This window comes from Sebastes umbrosus, chromosome 3 (assembly GCF_015220745.1).
Source record: "Sebastes umbrosus isolate fSebUmb1 chromosome 3, fSebUmb1.pri, whole genome shotgun sequence".
Classification (NCBI taxonomy): Eukaryota; Metazoa; Chordata; class Actinopteri; order Perciformes; family Sebastidae; genus Sebastes; species Sebastes umbrosus.
In genome coordinates, this window is record NC_051271.1 from 27,717,668 (window position 1) to 27,736,894 (window position 19,227).

A 19,227-nucleotide genomic window follows, 5' to 3' on the forward strand; every position below is an offset into this window, starting at 1 on the left:
ACTTCTTATTCTGAGACTGCTGAATCAGTGTAAACATAAACAAACATATTGAACATGCACACAGACAACTAGTCGGGTGAAAGTCGGGTTAAGTAATTTCTGCATGGGCAAAGTATCTGGCAGGGTTTTTTTGGGAGTTTCAACAGCAGATTCGATTAAAATGATCAAAAATCCCTCCAAAATACAACTTTAAGATACCGAGACCTTGAGGAACACCATACCACATTTGGTATGAAAAACTCTTGACATTTTGAGATTTCTGCATGAATTGGATTTTTCTACAATCGGATGGCGAGCACCTCTGTTGTGGAAACGGCTCAGAAACATCCTTATTGTCAATAAAGCTAGGAAAGACATCCATCCTCTGAATTCTCTAGGTCTCTAGTTTGTGGCTGTAAAGTTTCATGAGACTGTGATTACCCTAGAGGTCACCACAGGACATTTTATACAGTGAGGTCAAGTTTTAAAAAAATGGTCTCACTATATGAAATGGCTACTATGAGGACTAACATCATGAAACATGAATACAGTTGGGCTCATTTGATCCACACGAGTCTCAGCCTTACAGACATATCCAATTTATGTAATTCAAAGACTGTTTAGGGACCCCAGTATGCAGAAATATTCAAATACCATTTTGGAATAGGCAAAAATAACACATTTATACTGCATGCAAAAAACTGCATGTTTTTGCACCAAACTGCATGTGATTATCATAAAGTGGGCATGTCTGTGAAGGGGAGACTCGTGGGTACCCATAGAACCCATTTACATTCACATATCTTGAGGTCAGAGGTCAAGGGACTCCTTTTAAAATGGCCATGCCAATTTTGGAGAGTTACTGAGCCTCCTCCCCCAACATGCTAGCATCACATGGTTGGTACCAATGGATTCCTTAGGTGTTTTAGTTTCATATGATATCTGTACCTTCTAGCTCTAAAACTGAACCTGCTACAGTCTCTGAAAGACAGTAAAGTCGGTCAGGATTGCCCACGATCCCACCGGTCTCAGGGGGTTAAACTTCTACTTCTAGTTGAACTTCTAAGTTTACTATACAGCAACCAACATAATAGTAATCAAACATTAACCAAAAGTTAATGAATAAAACACAGAGAATGAGATTGAGACAATTACATTTTAATCAATATAGTGCAACATTGTAAGCCCTCATATCCCAAAGCGGTGAATGTTTTACATAATAAGAACAATGCAAAATAAAAACAATTTGACACTTTATTTCTTTTTCCTTCGTTTCACTACTGCTGACATCCAAAGAGTTGGTACTGCTGGACCATCTCCTCAATGCCCAAACATGTAGGTCGGTGTTCCTCAGTTTGACACTCTACTTCTATGGGCCAGTACTCGATCCAGGTTCTCTCACCGAGTACATACTGGTATCTGAGGAGAGCAAAGTGAAACACACATTGGTTCTTCATGTGACCAGCCATCTGTAACCCGCTGCAACATAACAAAACACAAACCTCCTCCCTCCTTCTGTACATTTAATGACTCTATCAACAGTAACGCAAAACTAGAGTACAAGAAAGAGTAACTTGATTTAGTAACAGAAAGCAGTGAAACAGTAAAAATCCTTTAAAGGCACCCACCACACACATTGACTTTCACACAAAGAACAAACTTACGATTGATGTTGGTCATCTCTCTGAATATCTTTGGATGAGCCCATGATAAGGTAGGTTTTGCCTGTCCCCAGATCTAAAGATTCCCTGCAGTGCGGATAACTGAGGAATGTGCGCGATTTATTCAGAGGACCCACATCAAAAATTCCTGTAATTAAAATATAGAATAGAGAAAAGGTAAGGATTAAATGCATAGCTAAAGGTGCAATACAAAATATTAGTGCTGTATTCTCACATACTCCCAGTGCCACAGTGGAATCATGCCAATAGTTGGACATTTTGGGAAATACGCTTGTTCACTTTCTTGCCGAGGGTTAGATTAATGCCCGTTATTGATACCACTCTCATGAATGTATAGTAAATATGCAGCCAACAACCAGCTAACTGAGTTTAGCATGAAGACTGGAAACAGTTAGCCTGGCTTTGTCCAAAGGTAACAAAATACACCTACCAGCACCTCCAATTTTGTTTGTATAATCTGTACAAAAAAAATAAGCGTAAAAATGACAATTCACCTTTTAAGGGGGTGTACTGGACTATTGTACTTGGCTAGGACCAGTAAGTTCCTGGAGTGTCTGCTGGCAAGCTAATTTGGCTGGCTGCTAGTGGTAGCTTTATACTTGGCCTACAAACATGTGAGTGGTACCAGTCTTCTCACTCATGTAACTCTCTGCAAGAAAGCAAATAAGCACATTTCCCCAAATGTTGAACTTTTCCTTTAAATGACCATCAATCAGTCATCAATCAATCATTTTTCTGTCTGACTGGAAACAGCATTGAGATTCAATGTGCCCATGAAATGTCAGAAAGAGGCAGACAAGACAAATTGTTATATTACCTTCACCTTTAAGGCACCTTAGAAACATCAGGGGGTAGTGCATTTTAGGCAGTTCAAAGATAAACACCCACCTTCTTTGATGACTTCCAGGACCCGCACTGTGTAAATGTCAGTGGACGAGCCGTCTGTAAACTCTTCCAGTCTCACTTTGTACGCTGAGGACAGACAAGTTGCAGATTGTTAGTTCCCTTGCTCACCGATTCTCTCAATCTCTTACTCACACAAACACATACATTTTTGGGATTAAAGTGCTTCATAAATGCAGTGCATTTACACTCTCTTACCAAAGTCTATTTTGCTGATCTGTGTACTCTCACAGACCTTAGCTGTGCGCTGATCATTGTTGACTTTGTCCTTCTTCTGCATACTGCAGTTCTCTGGAAATACACAATCGGCACAAAGTGAATACACAACTAATGACTTGATTAAAGGTGTGTGTGGATGAGTTGATGGATGAGTGCAGCTGTTTCTTAGTCACAATTTAAATATGTTCGCGAGTTATTCTTTAGCGACTGCTGCTCTGATCCTACAGGATCCTGCAGGTGCTTGTTGCCACTGACAGAACATTCTAATGATTACGTTATAATCTGGTGAGTTACTGTAAACCAAATTCCACCACCATCTCCTTCACCAGATCTGAAATGTAACACTTTACTGGTGGTATACCACACCATCACAAGGAGTACAACTCAGCGAGAGAGAAAACGGTTGTATGTTGTAAGTCGTGTTGTGTTTTTGTGTTTACAGTAGAGAAATTAGGTCAGTTTTGTTAGATCAATAACTCCAACGACAACTTTGCATAGTTAGACTTTACTCAAACTTGAGCTCGACATCAACAACAGCGGCCACAGCCAGCACATCGACAAATCCTAAAGTAATACCCTTAACACATGCGCAGTAGGTAACACTTGCGCAGTAGGTAACCAAGCATTTAACAAACTCCCCTTTTTCTTTAAAGAAAAACAGTCACAAAAAACAAACATTACTGTTATTTAAAACCTTCAACATATACACAGGTTTAAAGCTGCAACTTTAACGACAACAGTTTGAGGGTAGAAAGGTTTTTTGTTGTATAGTCCATTTAGCCTTTAAGTCGGCATACACCTTCACTGAGAGCCCTCAGTAGAACAAGTGCTGATGTCCCTTCTTAGTCAAGCAGTCAGCAAGCTGCTCCTTGGTAGCTGACCACATGATCTGCTGGATAGTCCCTGAGTGGATGAGCTCCTTGACACTGCTAATTTTGAGTCGGAGTCTCTTTTCGGTGACTGATTTGGTGGACTTAACAGCATCAAGAAGAGAGTGATTATCTGTTACACACACAATGGGCAAATTGTTACGTGTGCAATCACCTGTGGTAACTTCTGAGTAGAGAGTAGCTAAGAAAACTGCACTGTCTATGCCATCTGCAAGTGCCAAACTTTCTCCTGCTAAAGTACTTCGGACAACTCTCCTGATCCTCTTTGACTGCCAGCATATAGGTGAGAATCTTCCATTCTCTCCCATCAGCATGACCAGGTGTCCGCCTTGAGTGCCTCCGTCTGGAAGGTTTCCCATTGAGGAATCACTGAACACCACCAGTTTAAGGGAGGTGTCTTTTCCCAAGTGCTGAAACCTCAAGGTCACCTCTTCTGATTTCAGTTTTCTGATAAGTTTGTTTGCACAGTGCAGAGTCTGAACAGTAGCATTCTTTGTACTGGATGCCAAGATGGATATGTCACACATTATGTCGGGTCTACTCTGTTTTGCTACCCACAATATTTGTCCAATCTTTGACTTTAGCATGTCAGTTTCATTGTCTGTTAGAGGAGCCTCTCACTGTGTGGCTCTGGTGGGGTCCACAGGAATGGGTTGCAGATTTTTTATGTACATACTTTGTTGCACCTGTATCTCATCCTCCAATGAGTGAACCTCCATTCCAATGTAGCTGAAGCTATTGTGTTCTTCACGTCCAACTTGGAAAGCAGCTTTCAAGTGAGGGATGACTGCTGTGGAGAACGTTTCTGAACCACCCCAGATGAAATCATCGACATGACAGGCAAGAACTCCCATCACATTGCAGGAGTCATCCAGCCAGTAGAACACTGCTGGATCAACTCGTGACACAGTAGCTCCCAACTGCTGCATGGTGTCTTTCACTCTGTTGTACCAATACAAAGAAGCATCTGCTAATCCATAAACACACTTCTTCAACTTCTATAGGGTTCCTGTGCTCTGAGCTTCTTGAGGAGGACGGATGTAGACATTACGGGTTAACTCTTTACCCTGTAAAAAGGCTGATTTAATGTCCATGGAGTTCAGCTGCCATTTCTTTTGACATATTACAGCCATGATCATTTTCAGAGACTCTGAGGCGCATGTAGGTGAGTCTTGTGGGAGCTCCTGAGTGTTCATTTCTTCAAAGCCCCTTGCAACTAATCTAGCTTTAGGTACAACACCATCAGGTGTCTCCTTGAGTGTGCACACCCACCTCGTAGAGATACATTTCTGGCCTTCATCTGTCACCTCCTCAAACACTTCATTCTTTGTCCAGTTGCTGAGTTCAGCGTGTTTGGCAGACATGAAGGCATCATCATTCACAATAAGTATGTCATCTTCATGGCAGTCAGCGCATAACTGAGCATGCTCAGATGGAAGCACCTGAAGATCTTCTACTTGTCCTAGGTCAACTGACCCTGTTGTGCCAGAAATTTCTTCAGGCTCAGTGTACTGCAAGTTGTACCAGTTTTTGTATGTTCCAGTGGCTTTTCCTGCGCGGCTGAGGATTTTTGCAGTGTGTGCTTGGCCACTTCCACTATCTGCATATGTAACTAACTGTCCAATTTTCAGCCTAATTCCTTCACAAATCGAGATTGAGTGTGTCTGTGAGGCGTCAGATTGACCATGATTACCCCCTTCAGGCTGTATTGGTGTGTGAGGGAGCTCACTGTTATCCTCAGCATCAAGAGATTCATTTGTAAGCATCTCTTCTTCACTTTCATTTTCAGTGTCATAGTTATTCTCATTTGGCCCAGATTCGGTTGAGGCGATATGATTTTCAGTCACTTCCAGCTGATTGTCCATTTCTCCCGGCCCTGCTTGTGAGCCATCTATCTTTCGAAGCCTGGAGTGATGTACGCGGACATAGGTGCCTCCATGCCTCACAAATATCCCCACACCATCTTGGCCGGTGACCACACCTGGACCTTTCCATTCTGTACAATCCATCCGTTTGTAGTAGACTTTGTCGCCTGTCTCGTATCGGTCATCAATGGGCCGCAGTTGTTTACGAAGTGCTCTTCGGATCCTCTCAGAGCATTCAACTTCTGTAAATGCTCTTCTTGCAGAATGTAATGCTGCGTTGTGCTGGGCTAGCCAGGTATTCATGTTAGTACCCTCTAGAGCTGGTGGCTTATCAGTGAGAACTGAAGGCAGATTTGGGTTCTGTCCGAACACCAGCTGGTAAGGACTATAGCCGTGCACATTGTGCATAGAGTTTTTTTGCCATTAATGCCCAGTCTAGGGCTGTCTTCCAGTCACATCCATTGTCTCTTTTCTCTTTCAACAGGATTTCAGTGAGGGTTTGATTATGCCTTTCCAAAAGCCCATTGCTCCATGGGCTATAAGCTGCAGTTGTCTTCACTTCAATGTTGTAGCTTTCAGCCATGTTTCTCATTTCTTCGTTGTTGAATTCCCCCCCATTGTCACTGAACTGTCTGCGTGGAGGACCATGAACACTTATCCAGCAATGAATAAAGTGTTTCACAATCTCCCTGGGTTTCTTAGTGGTGACAATGCTCCCTGCACTGAAGCGTGTGAAGTGGTCAATGGCGTGCAGGTACCACACTCCTGTCTCTAGCTCATGTAAGTCCACAGCTACAGTTTCATTGTTTTGCTTTGGTTTCCTATATCTGATGCATGTCTCACATTTGTTTACAATGTCCTGGAGAATTGTGGTGCATTCATCATCATCATTACCTGAACAGGCCAGTAGTTTTTTCAGTCTGTCGGCTGAAGCATGTCCAAACTGTTTGTGTAGTTTCAACAGAACTTTCTGTTTTTCCTTTGTTGTCATGTTTTCTGTCACAGTGAGAATGTCATCCTCAGTTTGGATCTCGTTTTCATCTGTGTTACTCTCATCTCTTATGTTCACACAATAATGTCCTGAAGATGTCAGGTCAAGTTTCACTGGTTGCTTAAACATAGTGGCTTTGTCATTTTCAATGTCCAAAACAGCACCTGCTCTTTTCAGTGAAGTTTTGCTTAAAAGCAATGGGATATCTACTGGGACAACTTCTGTTTAAATTTTACATTTAGTCTGTCCTATCATAGCTGGAATTTTGACTTTTTTTGTAGAATGAACAATTCTCCCATCACCAAACTTGAATGATCTTACACTCTTTGTGTCCTTCATTTTCAATAACTCACTCTTTGTTAGTCCACTGACGTAATCATCAAGCCATTTTTCTCCACACACAGTTCTGGGGCAAGCTGTGTCAATAACAGCTGATCCTAAGGATTCCACCATGAAGATCTCTGTGTCAGACAATGATTCTTTTGACAACAAAGTAATGTTGTATTCTTCAACATCTGTCAGTCTCTCATCCTCAGTCAATTTTGTATGTTCATTTTTGTGTGGACAGTCCTTTGCCCAGTGATATGTGCTTTGGAAAACTGCACATCTTGATCTTTTTCCATATCTGTGGAGTGGATTTGTGCCCTGAACAGCCGCAGGAAAGGGTGAAGCTGGCTTGCTTTCAGGCCTGCCGGTGAAGCGTGTGTAGTATGTGTAGTAGGCAGAGTCAGCAGAATCAGCAGCATCCCCTCTCACACGCAGCTCACGAGCACCCTCTAGTGGCGTATTATCACCAAAGATCCTCTTCAAGGCTGACTTCATGTTAACAAATGAGGCTTGAACAGGCCGTAAGCGCCAACTGTTTGTCTTTAACATTAAGTCCAGCAGTATCTAGTAGCTTGAAAGCCAACACAGCATCTGGAAGCTCCATTTTAAACTTAACCATAGAGACGCCATTTTCTCTCGTGGCGCGGTCAAACACCGTGTAGGCATCGTACTGGCGATCTTTTTCCACTTTCAAAAACACAGAATCCAGTTTCGTGAGAAGTGTATTCATTCCGTCATCTTTGTTTAAATCCACTGCGGCGATTTCCAGCGCACTGTCCCTCGCTCTTCCCGTTAGCGACAAGGCAACTGCCAAAGCCTGCTTCTTCTTCTCCAAGTCGGTAACGAACCTCCAGATTTCTACCTCATTTTTCCAACTGTCATAGGACTTCTTCTCGTCAAACGCCGGCGGAACTTTGTAATTGCCAGCGGACATCCTCTGCTACCAATGTTAGGTCAATAACTCCAACGACAACTTTGCATAGTTAGACTTTACTCAAACTTGAGCTCGACATCAACAACAGTGGCCAAAGCCAGCACATCGACAAATCCTAAAGTAATACTCTTAACACATGCGCAGTAGGTAACACATGCGCAGTGGGTAACACATGGGCAGTAGGTAACACATGCGCAGTGGGTAACACATGCGCAGTAGGTAACCAAGCACTTAACAAGTTTGACATCATCCTGTTTACCTTCAGCACATGTGCATTCATCCCCTCTACAGAGCCGCCGTAGCTGTCCAGCTCTCCTCTCTGGATGGTAGAACTTCACACAATGTGTTTCTGCGATGGGAGAGGAAGATTTGTGGTATGTGTGATCAGAAAATGCACATTAAATACGTTGAAAATGTAATAATGCCTGCTTATCCATGGTGTTATCTACTCGGACATCCACTGTCAGCAAAGTACATGGAGGCATCATATGTTCCTAAGTGTGTCTGAGACTCACGGTCATAGTATTCATAGACAGACACAGCAGCTGGTTGTAAGATGCCCACTTCCATCTTCTGATGGAGCCTAAAAGTGATCTCCTCTGGTCGTGTGTGAGAAACCTGTGGACAAAGGTGAGATGGAGATAAATACACAAACAACAAGGCAGAGAGAAAAGTATAGAGGTAGGAAACAGTGATGTCTTACCTTGTCCAGGTAGATGATGAGCGAGCCTCTTTCTGACAGGACTGTGTTCATCTCATATTTTGCAATAGTGCGAGCACGTCCTTTGGACAACTACACACAAACACACACAGTCAGACAACTTTCTAAACCATAAAAAACATTTTGTTTCTCTGAACCATAAACACTGACTTGTGAACTGTATGTGGGTATAAGTGGATCTGTAAGTTCTTACTAAGTCCAGGTCCTTTGTGTTAACCGTGAAGCCAGTTAGCAAGCCAATATCCAAGACTGACATGGATGCATCGTGCTCCCTGTCCTTATACCTGTACACAGAACGGACAGAAGAATAATTAAATAACAGCAGAGAGAAAGAATGATGTTTCAAATACAATTTAACCCTCGCGGGCGATCCCAACCGACTTTACTGTCTTTCATGGACTCTAGCAGGTTGAGTTTTAGAGCTAGAGTGAAGGTACAGATATCATATGTGGATCTCTTTTGGATCCAGTGATCAAACTGTATTCATGTGTGATGATGTTAGTCCCCATAGTAGCCATTTCATTGTAATGAGACCATCTTTTGAAACTTGACCTCACTGTACACAATGACCTGTGGTGACCTCTAGGATAATCACATCCTCATGAAACTTTACAACCACAAACTACAGACCTAAAGCATTCAGAGGATGGATGGCTTTACTAGCTAGATTGACAATAAGTGGGCGTCTGAGCAGTTTCTAGAACAGAAGTTTGTCAAGAGTTTTTCATACCAAATGTGGTATGGTATTCCTCGAGGTCTCGGTGTCTTAATGTGGTATTTTGGAGGGATTATTGATCATCTTTATCAATTCTCGAGTGGTAAAACAATGGTTAAATTTAGCACCAAATCTGTGTAACAAATGGTATCAACCCAAAAATTGCTGCAACAACTTATGAGACATAACAGAGCGTGGGGATGCCAATCATAATGTTCTAAACCCTTATACACTTTCACAATTTATTTAAAATAATCAATAAATTAATTAAATCATGTTTATTTCTGGTTTATGACTAGAACAACTTGACACACAATAAACTGCATCTCAAATTAATCTTCAGGTTCCCAGCTTTCAGATGATGTACACCACTTCTGTGTGACATCTACTGTTGACCTGCTATCTCCCCCTAAAGACCCCCTGTAGCCCCTAAAAATAGACAAAAATTGGTCTATTGTGGATCTCAGATGGTTAAATGATTGGGAATGAGCAGCTCAAATGAGCTCAGATTCGAAGAAATCGCACACAGAAGGCAGGACAATTTAAAATGATGAGGAAACAGAGAGGTTAAGAAGTGAAGTGTTGTGGGGGCCATATCTGGTTAGAACATTATGTATATAAAGCCATGTTACTGTAACACTCGTCAGGATGACTTCTTGATTGTACTTACAAAACCTCTATTCTCAGCTTGTATATCTTCTCATCCTCCTCAATTTTTTCTGCAGGAGCAAAACATTGTATTGAGTATTCTTTTCTCATAAGGTACTTGGCAGAAACAAACGGATAAAATGACAACAAATGAAGACAAATAAACAGGAAGAGGAGGAGGGCACCAAATTACCTGGGAGGAGCTGCACTGACATGTTAAACTTCTGACAGTCACTCTCCTTTTCTTTAGGCATAGCGTAATACAGCGACACCATCTGTCACATAGACAAAAGTGCATCTTAATATGTGATAAACTAATAGACATCTGTCCAGTATAAAAATGTATTTGGTTGTATCTGAGATTCAAAAAGCACACATCAGTAATCAACAGATGATAAATATATAGAAGAATATAAAAATATATTGTACTTACTGTCACCGTTGCTTCTCCTGAACCCGTGGCGGTCACTTTCACTTTCTGGTTTGTATCATTGAACTGTGGGAATTTAAATACGCACACAAACACACACACACACACAGTCAGGGATCAGCAGAAGAAACATACAGAAAACAACAGGACTGATGATGTTAATGAACCACTGGGAGTCTGTTTGTGTGTGCGCTCACTTTAGATGTTCTGGTGGCGTAGTGGTTGTTGATGTTGAAGTTGTACTTGTAAGGCCTTGACCTGCCCGGCAACAAGATGTCCACATTCAGATCATACTCTGGTTCTCTAGCGCTGGACCAGTACTCTGCTATAGCCTGGTACACTATTATGGTAGCCTAGAGAGAAAACGAGTGAGGGGGAGAAAACAAGACTTAGACATACAGTAAACAGGTTATAAGTAAACATAAGATGGAGAAAAGGGTCTGTGTTACCTGAGTTGATCCATAGCCTCCGCCCACCTTCTGCTGTTGGTTGAACCATCTCACAATAGGTCTGGCGTCTTCATAGGCCTTTATTAACAGAAGGCAAGCAAATGGTTGAAATTGTCCGTGGTTGACTGTGCATTTGCATTTATAAAACAGCTTTAGTGAAAATAGAGAGAACTCCTGATTCTGGCACAGTTAAATTTGAGATTGTAACCTGTAAGTTTCCAAAACCTACCATAGAGTTTCTAAATCATTTTTTCCCTATTATGGCACCATCAAACAGCAGCTACTTGAAACTTGCCTGATAAAAGCAATCAATCACAAATAATCTGTTTTTGTCAAATGTGTGTTATTATTGTGTGATTGTGCCTTGCAGGATGTTCAAGTCAGTCCCTTGTTTTTATAACTATGTCATAACTAAGTCATTGCAAGTGAGACAGAAAAGAATGCCTTCAAATACCTATCAAGATAATCATGAAGTGCTCTGTGAAGTGGTAGCAGTAGTGTAAAAGGTCAATAATGTTTGCCAAATATGGTTATTTAAAAAGTGTAAAAGCTACTGTAAGCAACATTTCATTGCTTCATTGACTTTGTTTCCAAACCCTCTACCCTGTTAGTGAGGCAGCATGGATGAGGACTCAGTTGTATGTTTTCTGTAGCAGGACATCCTGGTGAAACACACACATGTGACACATGCTCACCTTGGCCTTAACCAGAGCGAGGAGAGCGTAAGCTGTGGCCTCCAGTGTGTAAACATGGCCCTTAGGTGTCGGCCAGTGGGACAACGCTGAGGAAGACACACAAATATATTTTTTTATCACTACTGTATGCTCTACCTGGAACAAGCTCAGTTTACTAACAATTCCCCAAGACATCATCTTGGAATATTTAATGTTACAGAAATACCTGGGGAGGCAAACCTGTAGAGGATCTCGCGGTTCAGTTTGTTTTCATTGGCCAGGGCATATGACGTCATGGCAACAGCATATGGGTTGGTGAGGCTGGGCAGACGCCTTTCCAGATAGGCTACTGCTTTGTCGATACTGCCTGGCAGACTCTGGACAGAAGGAGAAGAAAGTTAGGAGAAATGGGAGAGGAGCCAGATAACAGTGATCCATCTATTTTTAATATTCCATTCTGTTCAGGAAACATTTGATCCTGGGACAATAGACCGGATCGCCCCTCTCTTACCTTCTTCTGTGTCTTCTGAGCTAGACTGAGCCGACATCAGTTACAGTTACTATTGGGGTGTGGATTTAATGCTTCCATACAAATACAAGACTAAGGGTTGGCATCAAATGTCGTTTTGAATTTGAATGTGTCAAATTCTTTGAAAGAATCATTTTAGCACAATTGAGACACGACAGGTCTGTCCACCTGCTGAAGCAGCATGGGATTGTGTTAAGAGGGCTGTCAAAGTTAACGCGATAACGCGTTCACGCAAATTTGTTTTAACACCACTAATTTGTTTAATGCAACTTCTGATTTGTAGGTTGTAGAGGGCTCAGTTTGAAAGCTAGAGTGAATATACTGGCATCAAATGAAACTAGAAAACCTCAGGAATTAAACCATGTCACACTAGCTTATCGCGAAGGAGGCTAAATAACATAATAATAATTTTGTCGAGGAAAAACTGGCATGGCTATTTTCAAAGGGGTCTTTTGACCTCTGACCTCAAGATATGTGAATAAAAATAGGTTCTCTGGGTACCCACGAGTCTCCCCTTTACATACATGCCCACTTTATGATAATCACATGTAGTTTGGGGCAAGTCATAGTCAAGTCAGCACACTGACACACTGACAGCTGTTGTTGCCTGTTGGGCTGCAGTTTGCCATGTTATGATTTGAGCATATTTTTTATGCTAAATGCAGTACCTGTGAGGGTTTCTGGACAATATTTGTTATTGTGTTGGGTTGTTAAATGCTTTCCAATAATAAACATATACATACATTTGCATAAAGCAATCACAGTTTCCAACTCCCATGTTGATAAGAGTATTAAATACTTGACAAATTCCCCTTTAAGGTGCATTTTGAACAGATAAAAAAAATGTGCGATAAATTTGTGATTAATCGCGATTTACTATGGACAATCATGCGATTAATCACAATTAAATATTTTAATCGATTGACAGCCCTAGCTAAGAGTTATACTTTGCTATTTCGACCATCACTAGTGTGGAGTCAGTAAATGAAGAAAAAAATGCAGTGAGGGGGGAAAAAAAGAAACATGGTATGCAGATGAGTTACTCACATTAACAGTTGCAGTACATAGTGTGCGTGACTCCTGCATGGCAATGAGGCAGAAGGCCGTCATGGAGGCATCTGAATCTCCGCCACGCACATCACCCTACACATGCACACACAGAGATTATAGATTATAGTCAATGATATGTAATTGTTTTCATCTCCCTATTTTTGTAGCACTAAGATGAAGTATTGATGTTAATGAAATCAGTGCACGCACAATCATCTCTCCGTGGGACACCCTTCCAACTTCTCTAAACAAGCCGTCAGGTTGCTGCGCGTTGAGAATCAGAAACTGAACAGCGTCACAGATGTCTTTGCTTTGCACGTCCACCAGACTGCTGGCCATGGCAAACACCTTGGCAACATAGGCTGTCAGCCTTAGACAGGAGAGGAGAGGAGCAGTTTAGTTTCATTTATTTGCACATGAAATACACAATATTGTCATCATAGTCAAGTTAAGTTATAGGAGGATGTGGAAACCATTATATGAGTTCAAAGATGTTTGAATGCCTCACCAGGTGCTACTTTGGTAAGTGGCCCACACAGAATAAGACCCATCACTTTTTCGGTAGGCAAGCTCGCTCTGGTAGCCTGGACATAAACAAAAACACAAAACCAGTTTGAGGAGTCCTCTTACATTTTTTTCCTGTAATTATAACATTTTTCAAATGATTCTGGCGGCATACGTTTTTGTTTGTATAAGACAATCCTGGTGAAAACTTCTAAAGTCTATGAGTCTATGTGTTGCATTCAGACCATTATTTGTCAGTGTCCCTAGCCTGGATCTGTGGGGAAGGGGTAGCATCGCATGCACTGCTGTCTACCATGCTGTTTTTTTTTTTTATGCCACTTCTGCCACATCAGGAACTTTAAAATCCCACACAGAGGGGCATCAATGACATTTCTGGTATGTGTGCTAATAAGCACATCTGTGAGCCTACCGTACTTGATGTGTTGGAGGGCTTCGTTACGTTTCTGAAAGCCCACAGCTTCCCACTGGTTGGTTTTGTCCAAATACGTGGCTGCAATGACAGGCAGGGTCATGCGGTACATGTTCTGCTCTCCGCAGCCTGAGGGCTGGAAGATCAGAGTACCCATAGAGTTCCCACTAACGGCGTTCTCCACCAGTGAAGAAACTTGTTCTCTCCCTGCATGCACAAACACAAACAAAAAAAACTAAACATTATTAACTAAATAAACATGCAAAGGTCCCCCACAACCAGTGAGGTGGTCATTCATTTCCCAATAAGACCAATAACAATTTACACCAATGCAGAGTTCATTGTAACTGGCACTATATCGCATAACATGCCCAAATATATCATCACATCTCACCTGTCACAGAGATCTGTGTGCTCGTAGGTGTGTTTGGAACCAAATCTTTCCTAGGAATTCCACTGTTGAGAGTTTCTTCTTGTTTACCATCTAAAGGGATAAACAGTGGGCACGTTGGGGGATCAATTAGCAAGTGATAAAAATTTTATATTAGCAAATTACTATATGATGTAGCTGTTTAATGTGTAAACTTACCTACACCTTTTTTAGTGGGGTCTAGAGTTATAATCTGAGGAGATTTAACCAGCACACCTTCAGGCTGGAAAAGCAACAGTCAGGACAAAAGGTTAGATATCAACAACTATTTTTGAGTAATCGTTATCTGCTGGAGTGTAACGAAATACAATACGGCTTGATTGTTAACTGTCTCTCTTATTTACAGTTTATGTTGAAAAGCTGATACAGTATACATTTGCATCAAAGTTACGCCCCAAAAGATGCCTGTTTCCCTATACTGACTTTAACACAGGAGATCGCCGTTTGTTTCCCGTTTCTCTTACCACCACCCGCAGCATCTTCATGATTCCGTCATGGAGCGATGAATCTTTAACAGCTGCTTTGACCTCAATGCTGTATTGTCCGTCTTTCATGGGAATAATGATGAAGGGTACAGATCGTGTAGTTCGGGGCCCAATTTTGACCTCCTGACGATACTTCCCACGCTTAGAAGCTGCGCTGCACACGTGCTCCTTCTCAATCAGATCCACACGCACCTTGAGAACAGGACAAAGATGGAAAAAATATATTGAAGTATGTGTAGTTGATCAAAGATGCTTCCCTAATTTGAAGACATTTTATGCTTTACATTGTTTCCTATAGGATCAATTTGATCTTGAAGGTACACTGTAAATATTGCAGTAATGTTTCCCCCAGTTCTGAGACCGACCACCATGGAAAAGGATTCATTCCCTTTTTGTGCCACACGTTGTAAGTCAGTCCAATATTTACTGTTGCTTTTGCTCTTTTGTTTGCAAACTCTTTGAGAAAAATATCATGGCCTCATTGTCTCTGGCATAAAACACCAGAGCAGGGCAACCCAGACTTACGGTGACATCATCGGGGCTGTAGTTGTGGAGGATTGCCTTAACTTCTAGCTGCTCTCCACGTACAGCAGAGTACGGCAGCCTGAGATCCACGAAGAATTCCTTTCGGACAATCACTTCTAACGGAGCGCCAACACAGATTCCTTTAAGATGAGAGGGATTAAAAAAGAAGTGACGAAACAGAGAAAGGTAGAGAGAAAAAGGTGTAAAGGGATGATAGAGGTTTAAGGTTAGAGGCACAACTAAAACACATGACAGATTTTAGTCACTGAATCCTCACCGTGAGTTTTTGACAGACTAATGCCAGTGAACTGCCAGGTTGTGATCGAGTCTTGCAAAGGAACATCTTTCGTCAATGATGTGGTGTCACTGAAACAAAGATAAGTGTCAACACTTTGAGAGGTACCTTTGAATCCTAGTGGTGTCGGTGTGAAGTTATCAGTGTATTTTTTCTGTGTATATTTCAGTTTACTCACCAGTTAGGTGTTTGTCGAGGGCAAGCAGGCAGATGGACATCTAACCACAGCCAACTTTCAGGGAACTTGGTGCGAGAAACAATTTCATTGCTGTCCATGTAACTGTCATCCTCCTCACCTAAAGTGTCATTCAAAAGGTTATCATTTTCATTGTTTCGTAAGTATGACCATGAACAGTAACAACCCATCTCTTGTCCCCTTCTCTTACTGCGAGCCAGTAGGAGGCTATCCTCCTTCTTCTCAGATCGCTGGGTTTCCATCTCCTTGCAGCAGTGCAGGAAGGCAGTGACACAGGTTGCACCATCAAGGATGTACTCGGCGCGCCTCTCACAGCTGTATGAGAGGAGGGTAGGCCTCATGCCTTCCGAACAACAGTCACGCTGCAGTTGGTCGTTATATTGACTCACTGGAAAGAAAGAGGGTTGTAGAGGAGAGACAGAGGTGAGACGATATGGAGTACAAGAATAAGATAACAATTAGGATTTGAATAAGGAAAAACAAAAAAAACAAAAAACTAAATGGGAAAGGGAGGAAAAGACTAATACATAACATGGCAAAGATGAGTATTGTCAAAGTCCAAAGTCCTGAACTGAGTGACTGAATATGTGGTTATTGGGTAGTTTAGAGCTGTGGTTCTTACGTAAGCTGGTTGTGACATCCATTACAGTAGGGGCTCGTTTCCTCCTGCTGGGGGCCGGACATTTCAATTCTGGAAATGCAACACAGACAAGATCTTTAACAGGTTGGACCCAGACTTGAGTTTTGCGTGGTTTAGTTGATGCGATACTCTTAAAATCAGACTGAGATGGTTTATCTGGTTGGACACATTGACAGCGTGTGGGTGTGAGAAAATATGATCTACAGTTGCACACCTCATTTGTTGAAATGTTAAAAGATTGTATAAATGCTTTATTAGAATAAAAACAAATCTTTTAAAACCCCTAACAAACAGGAGGGATCCTGATCAGCTCATGTGGCAGTGACCAGTGTTAATGTTAATATGGAGATGCCTCAAAGCGTTGGTTCAACCAAATTATCTCACTTACCCCAAGTGGTATAGTGTTGGTTTTATGTGCCCAAAGTTTAAGACATGTGTGAGATTCTGGCTCTCTGTTTGTGGTGCTCGCAGCACTGAAGAATTAAAAAAACTACACAGCAACGAGTGATTTCAGAAACAGTGTCTCTGAAACTATCTGCATGTCCAGATACCGACAAAGGGGAGCAAGAATAATGTCATTTGGGGGAAAAGACCTTTAAGATGCAGTTCTTCTACTGTCCACTAGATCCCTACTAATATAAAAGCATTTGACTTTATGCGATGAATGAAGGTCCATGTGCCCACTTCTCCTAATTAGAGATATTTCATTGAGCCTAAAGAGGGGCATGTTCAGACTTCCGGTTTGAGCGACACCATGTGAAGACATGTTAGGCTGAGCGCTTCACTAAACTTGATTTATCCAAGCAGAAATACATTCTCGACCAGTGTAAAGTGTTCCTGTATAATTATAAGTGAAGGGGAAAGATAAAATAGCACTAGAAGCAGTGTTGTAACGTTAGTTTAGAACTTGATGAACCATGCCACAAGACACAAGAAGCTAGCATGACCGCAGCTAGCAAGGAGAGCACGGGCGAAGAAGCTGGCAGTGGCCAAGAGGCGATTCTCCGTGAGATAAGGACACTGAAAGTGGAGCTACTCTCGAAAATTGACGAGAAGGCAGAGACTCAAGCCACTGAGATCAGAAATCAGTGTGAACAGTTAAGAGGAGAATTTAAAAATTTGATGGAGCAGTCAAACATGAAGACCACGGCACGATATGGAGGAAGCAGGGAACGAACACTCAGACGCTATAACCTGCCTTCAACAGGAGGTGGCCCAGCTGGAACGCGACGTTACCAGCCTGGAGCAGAAGAATGAGGACTTGGAGGCTAGATCCCGCCGGTGCAACTTGCGCATAATCGGTGTGAAGGAGAGACGAGAGGATGGAAAACATATTCCAGAATTTGTTTCACAACTGCTTATGGACTCTCTCGGGCTGGATAAAGCTCCTCTGTTGGACCGGGCCCACCGTACTTTACGGGAAAGACCGGGAGATGACCAACCAGCGAGAGCACTGGTAGTGCGGTGCCACTACTTTCAGGAACAGGAGTTGCTGATGAAGACGGCCATACAGAAAAAAAAGATTGTTACTCCAGATGGTGACAGAATACGTATCCAACCCGACTACACCCAGAGGATCACCAAACAACGGGCTGACTTTAACGAGGTACGGGGTGAGCTTCGGCGTCTCGACGGAGTACGCTACCGAAGAAGTAATCCCTTTTAACTATATAAAAATGTGATAAACAATGATAAAAGTATTAATCCTGTAACCTTGTTTTTACTATTGAAACAGCATATATTCCTAGTGCTGCTGTATAGGCCCCAGTGCTGTAATACTCACACTGGCCACTGTAACTCACAGCTCTAATGACGTAATGCAAACGAACTTCAAGTCGCTTCATAGCTGTGTAGAAAAAAAGATGCCACACCAAGAGGCCCAAAAAAGGGGATCTCTAACATAATGGATGGCAGGGGAGGACGTGTATATGCTGATTTGTAGGCTAGTTTGACGGCGACTAGTAGAATTGGAGAACGCTAAATTTATGATGTCAAGATAAGAAGGATGTGTCCTTTGTTCCAAGTATATAGGGTTATGATGTTAAGCTAGCGATCAGTCGTGTTCTGGATCGGCTCGGGTTTGGTTGTGTTTTGTCTTCTGATTTTTAAAACACAATAAAACTCTATTTTTCTTGCAACATACTTGTACAGCATCAAGTGATTCATTTGAGTAACCTGTGTTGACTTTCTGACAATATTAGAATTGAACATTGAAGAACATTGAGCTGTGATCTCAGCCGTCTATGCCCAAGGCCTGAGATTTCCAGATTCAACATTTGGCGAGCTGAAGCCAGGAGTGTCGGAGCTGCCGAGGACCTGGGAAAACCACGCCTGCACCGAAACACACCAGTTTTGTGACCAAAAAAAGGTAAAAAGAGCTTTTTCTTCTATCTTTGACTGTGTGTTTCGGTGTGAGCGATGATCCACCCAGGTTTTTAAAGGTACCTCTGCAGCATTCTACCAAAAGAACCTATTTAAGTTAAAATTGATAACATTTAAATAAACAAGTCACAAATAAATTGTCTAAAGTATAAACTGATATCACTGGCTGAAAACAAGTCCATTGCAAATGCATGCGCTTTGTGTTTTTATAATTTAACATGGTGTGGAAAGTATGGAGGAATGAATGTTGAAAGTAAATAATTAATGGAATATATGGCAGTGGTGCATTAAACTAATTTGAGCCTATTAGAGAATAGGTTGAGTGAGGGTAAAG

General features: G+C 41.9%; 1 protein-coding gene across 4 annotated transcripts in view; it reads right to left on the reverse strand.

Annotated features, from left to right (window-relative positions):
* Nucleotides 1-19,227, reverse strand: part of LOC119484804 (complement C3-like) — an 85,814-nt gene that overhangs the window by 3,113 nt on the left and 63,474 nt on the right. For 2 of the 4 annotated variants that reach the window (XM_037763900.1, XM_037763901.1), the window contains exons 17-43: nt 16,494-16,562; nt 16,062-16,259; nt 15,854-15,971; nt 15,658-15,746; nt 15,381-15,520; nt 14,835-15,047; nt 14,530-14,593; nt 14,335-14,424; nt 13,941-14,147; nt 13,515-13,590; nt 13,217-13,376; nt 13,004-13,099; nt 11,654-11,804; nt 11,449-11,534; nt 10,754-10,831; nt 10,502-10,657; nt 10,308-10,370; nt 10,068-10,149; nt 9,897-9,945; nt 8,705-8,795; nt 8,494-8,583; nt 8,306-8,408; nt 8,050-8,139; nt 2,763-2,855; nt 2,550-2,633; nt 1,644-1,788; nt 1,257-1,398 (exon numbers count right to left, since the gene is read on the reverse strand). In XM_037763900.1, the coding sequence (XP_037619828.1) occupies nt 1,257-1,398; nt 1,644-1,788; nt 2,550-2,633; nt 2,763-2,855; nt 8,050-8,139; nt 8,306-8,408; nt 8,494-8,583; nt 8,705-8,795; nt 9,897-9,945; nt 10,068-10,149; nt 10,308-10,370; nt 10,502-10,657; nt 10,754-10,831; nt 11,449-11,534; nt 11,654-11,804; nt 13,004-13,099; nt 13,217-13,376; nt 13,515-13,590; nt 13,941-14,147; nt 14,335-14,424; nt 14,530-14,593; nt 14,835-15,047; nt 15,381-15,520; nt 15,658-15,746; nt 15,854-15,971; nt 16,062-16,259; nt 16,494-16,562 (3,023 nt within the window). Of the gene's footprint in view, nt 1-1,256; nt 1,399-1,643; nt 1,789-2,549; nt 2,634-2,762; nt 2,856-8,049; nt 8,140-8,305; nt 8,409-8,493; nt 8,584-8,704; nt 8,796-9,896; nt 9,946-10,067; nt 10,150-10,307; nt 10,371-10,501; nt 10,658-10,753; nt 10,832-11,448; nt 11,535-11,653; nt 11,805-13,003; nt 13,100-13,216; nt 13,377-13,514; nt 13,591-13,940; nt 14,148-14,334; nt 14,425-14,529; nt 14,594-14,834; nt 15,048-15,380; nt 15,521-15,657; nt 15,747-15,853; nt 15,972-16,061; nt 16,260-16,493; nt 16,563-19,227 lie in introns of those variants that run through there. The other 2 variants (XM_037763903.1, XM_037763899.1) reach the window with 2 other exon arrangements.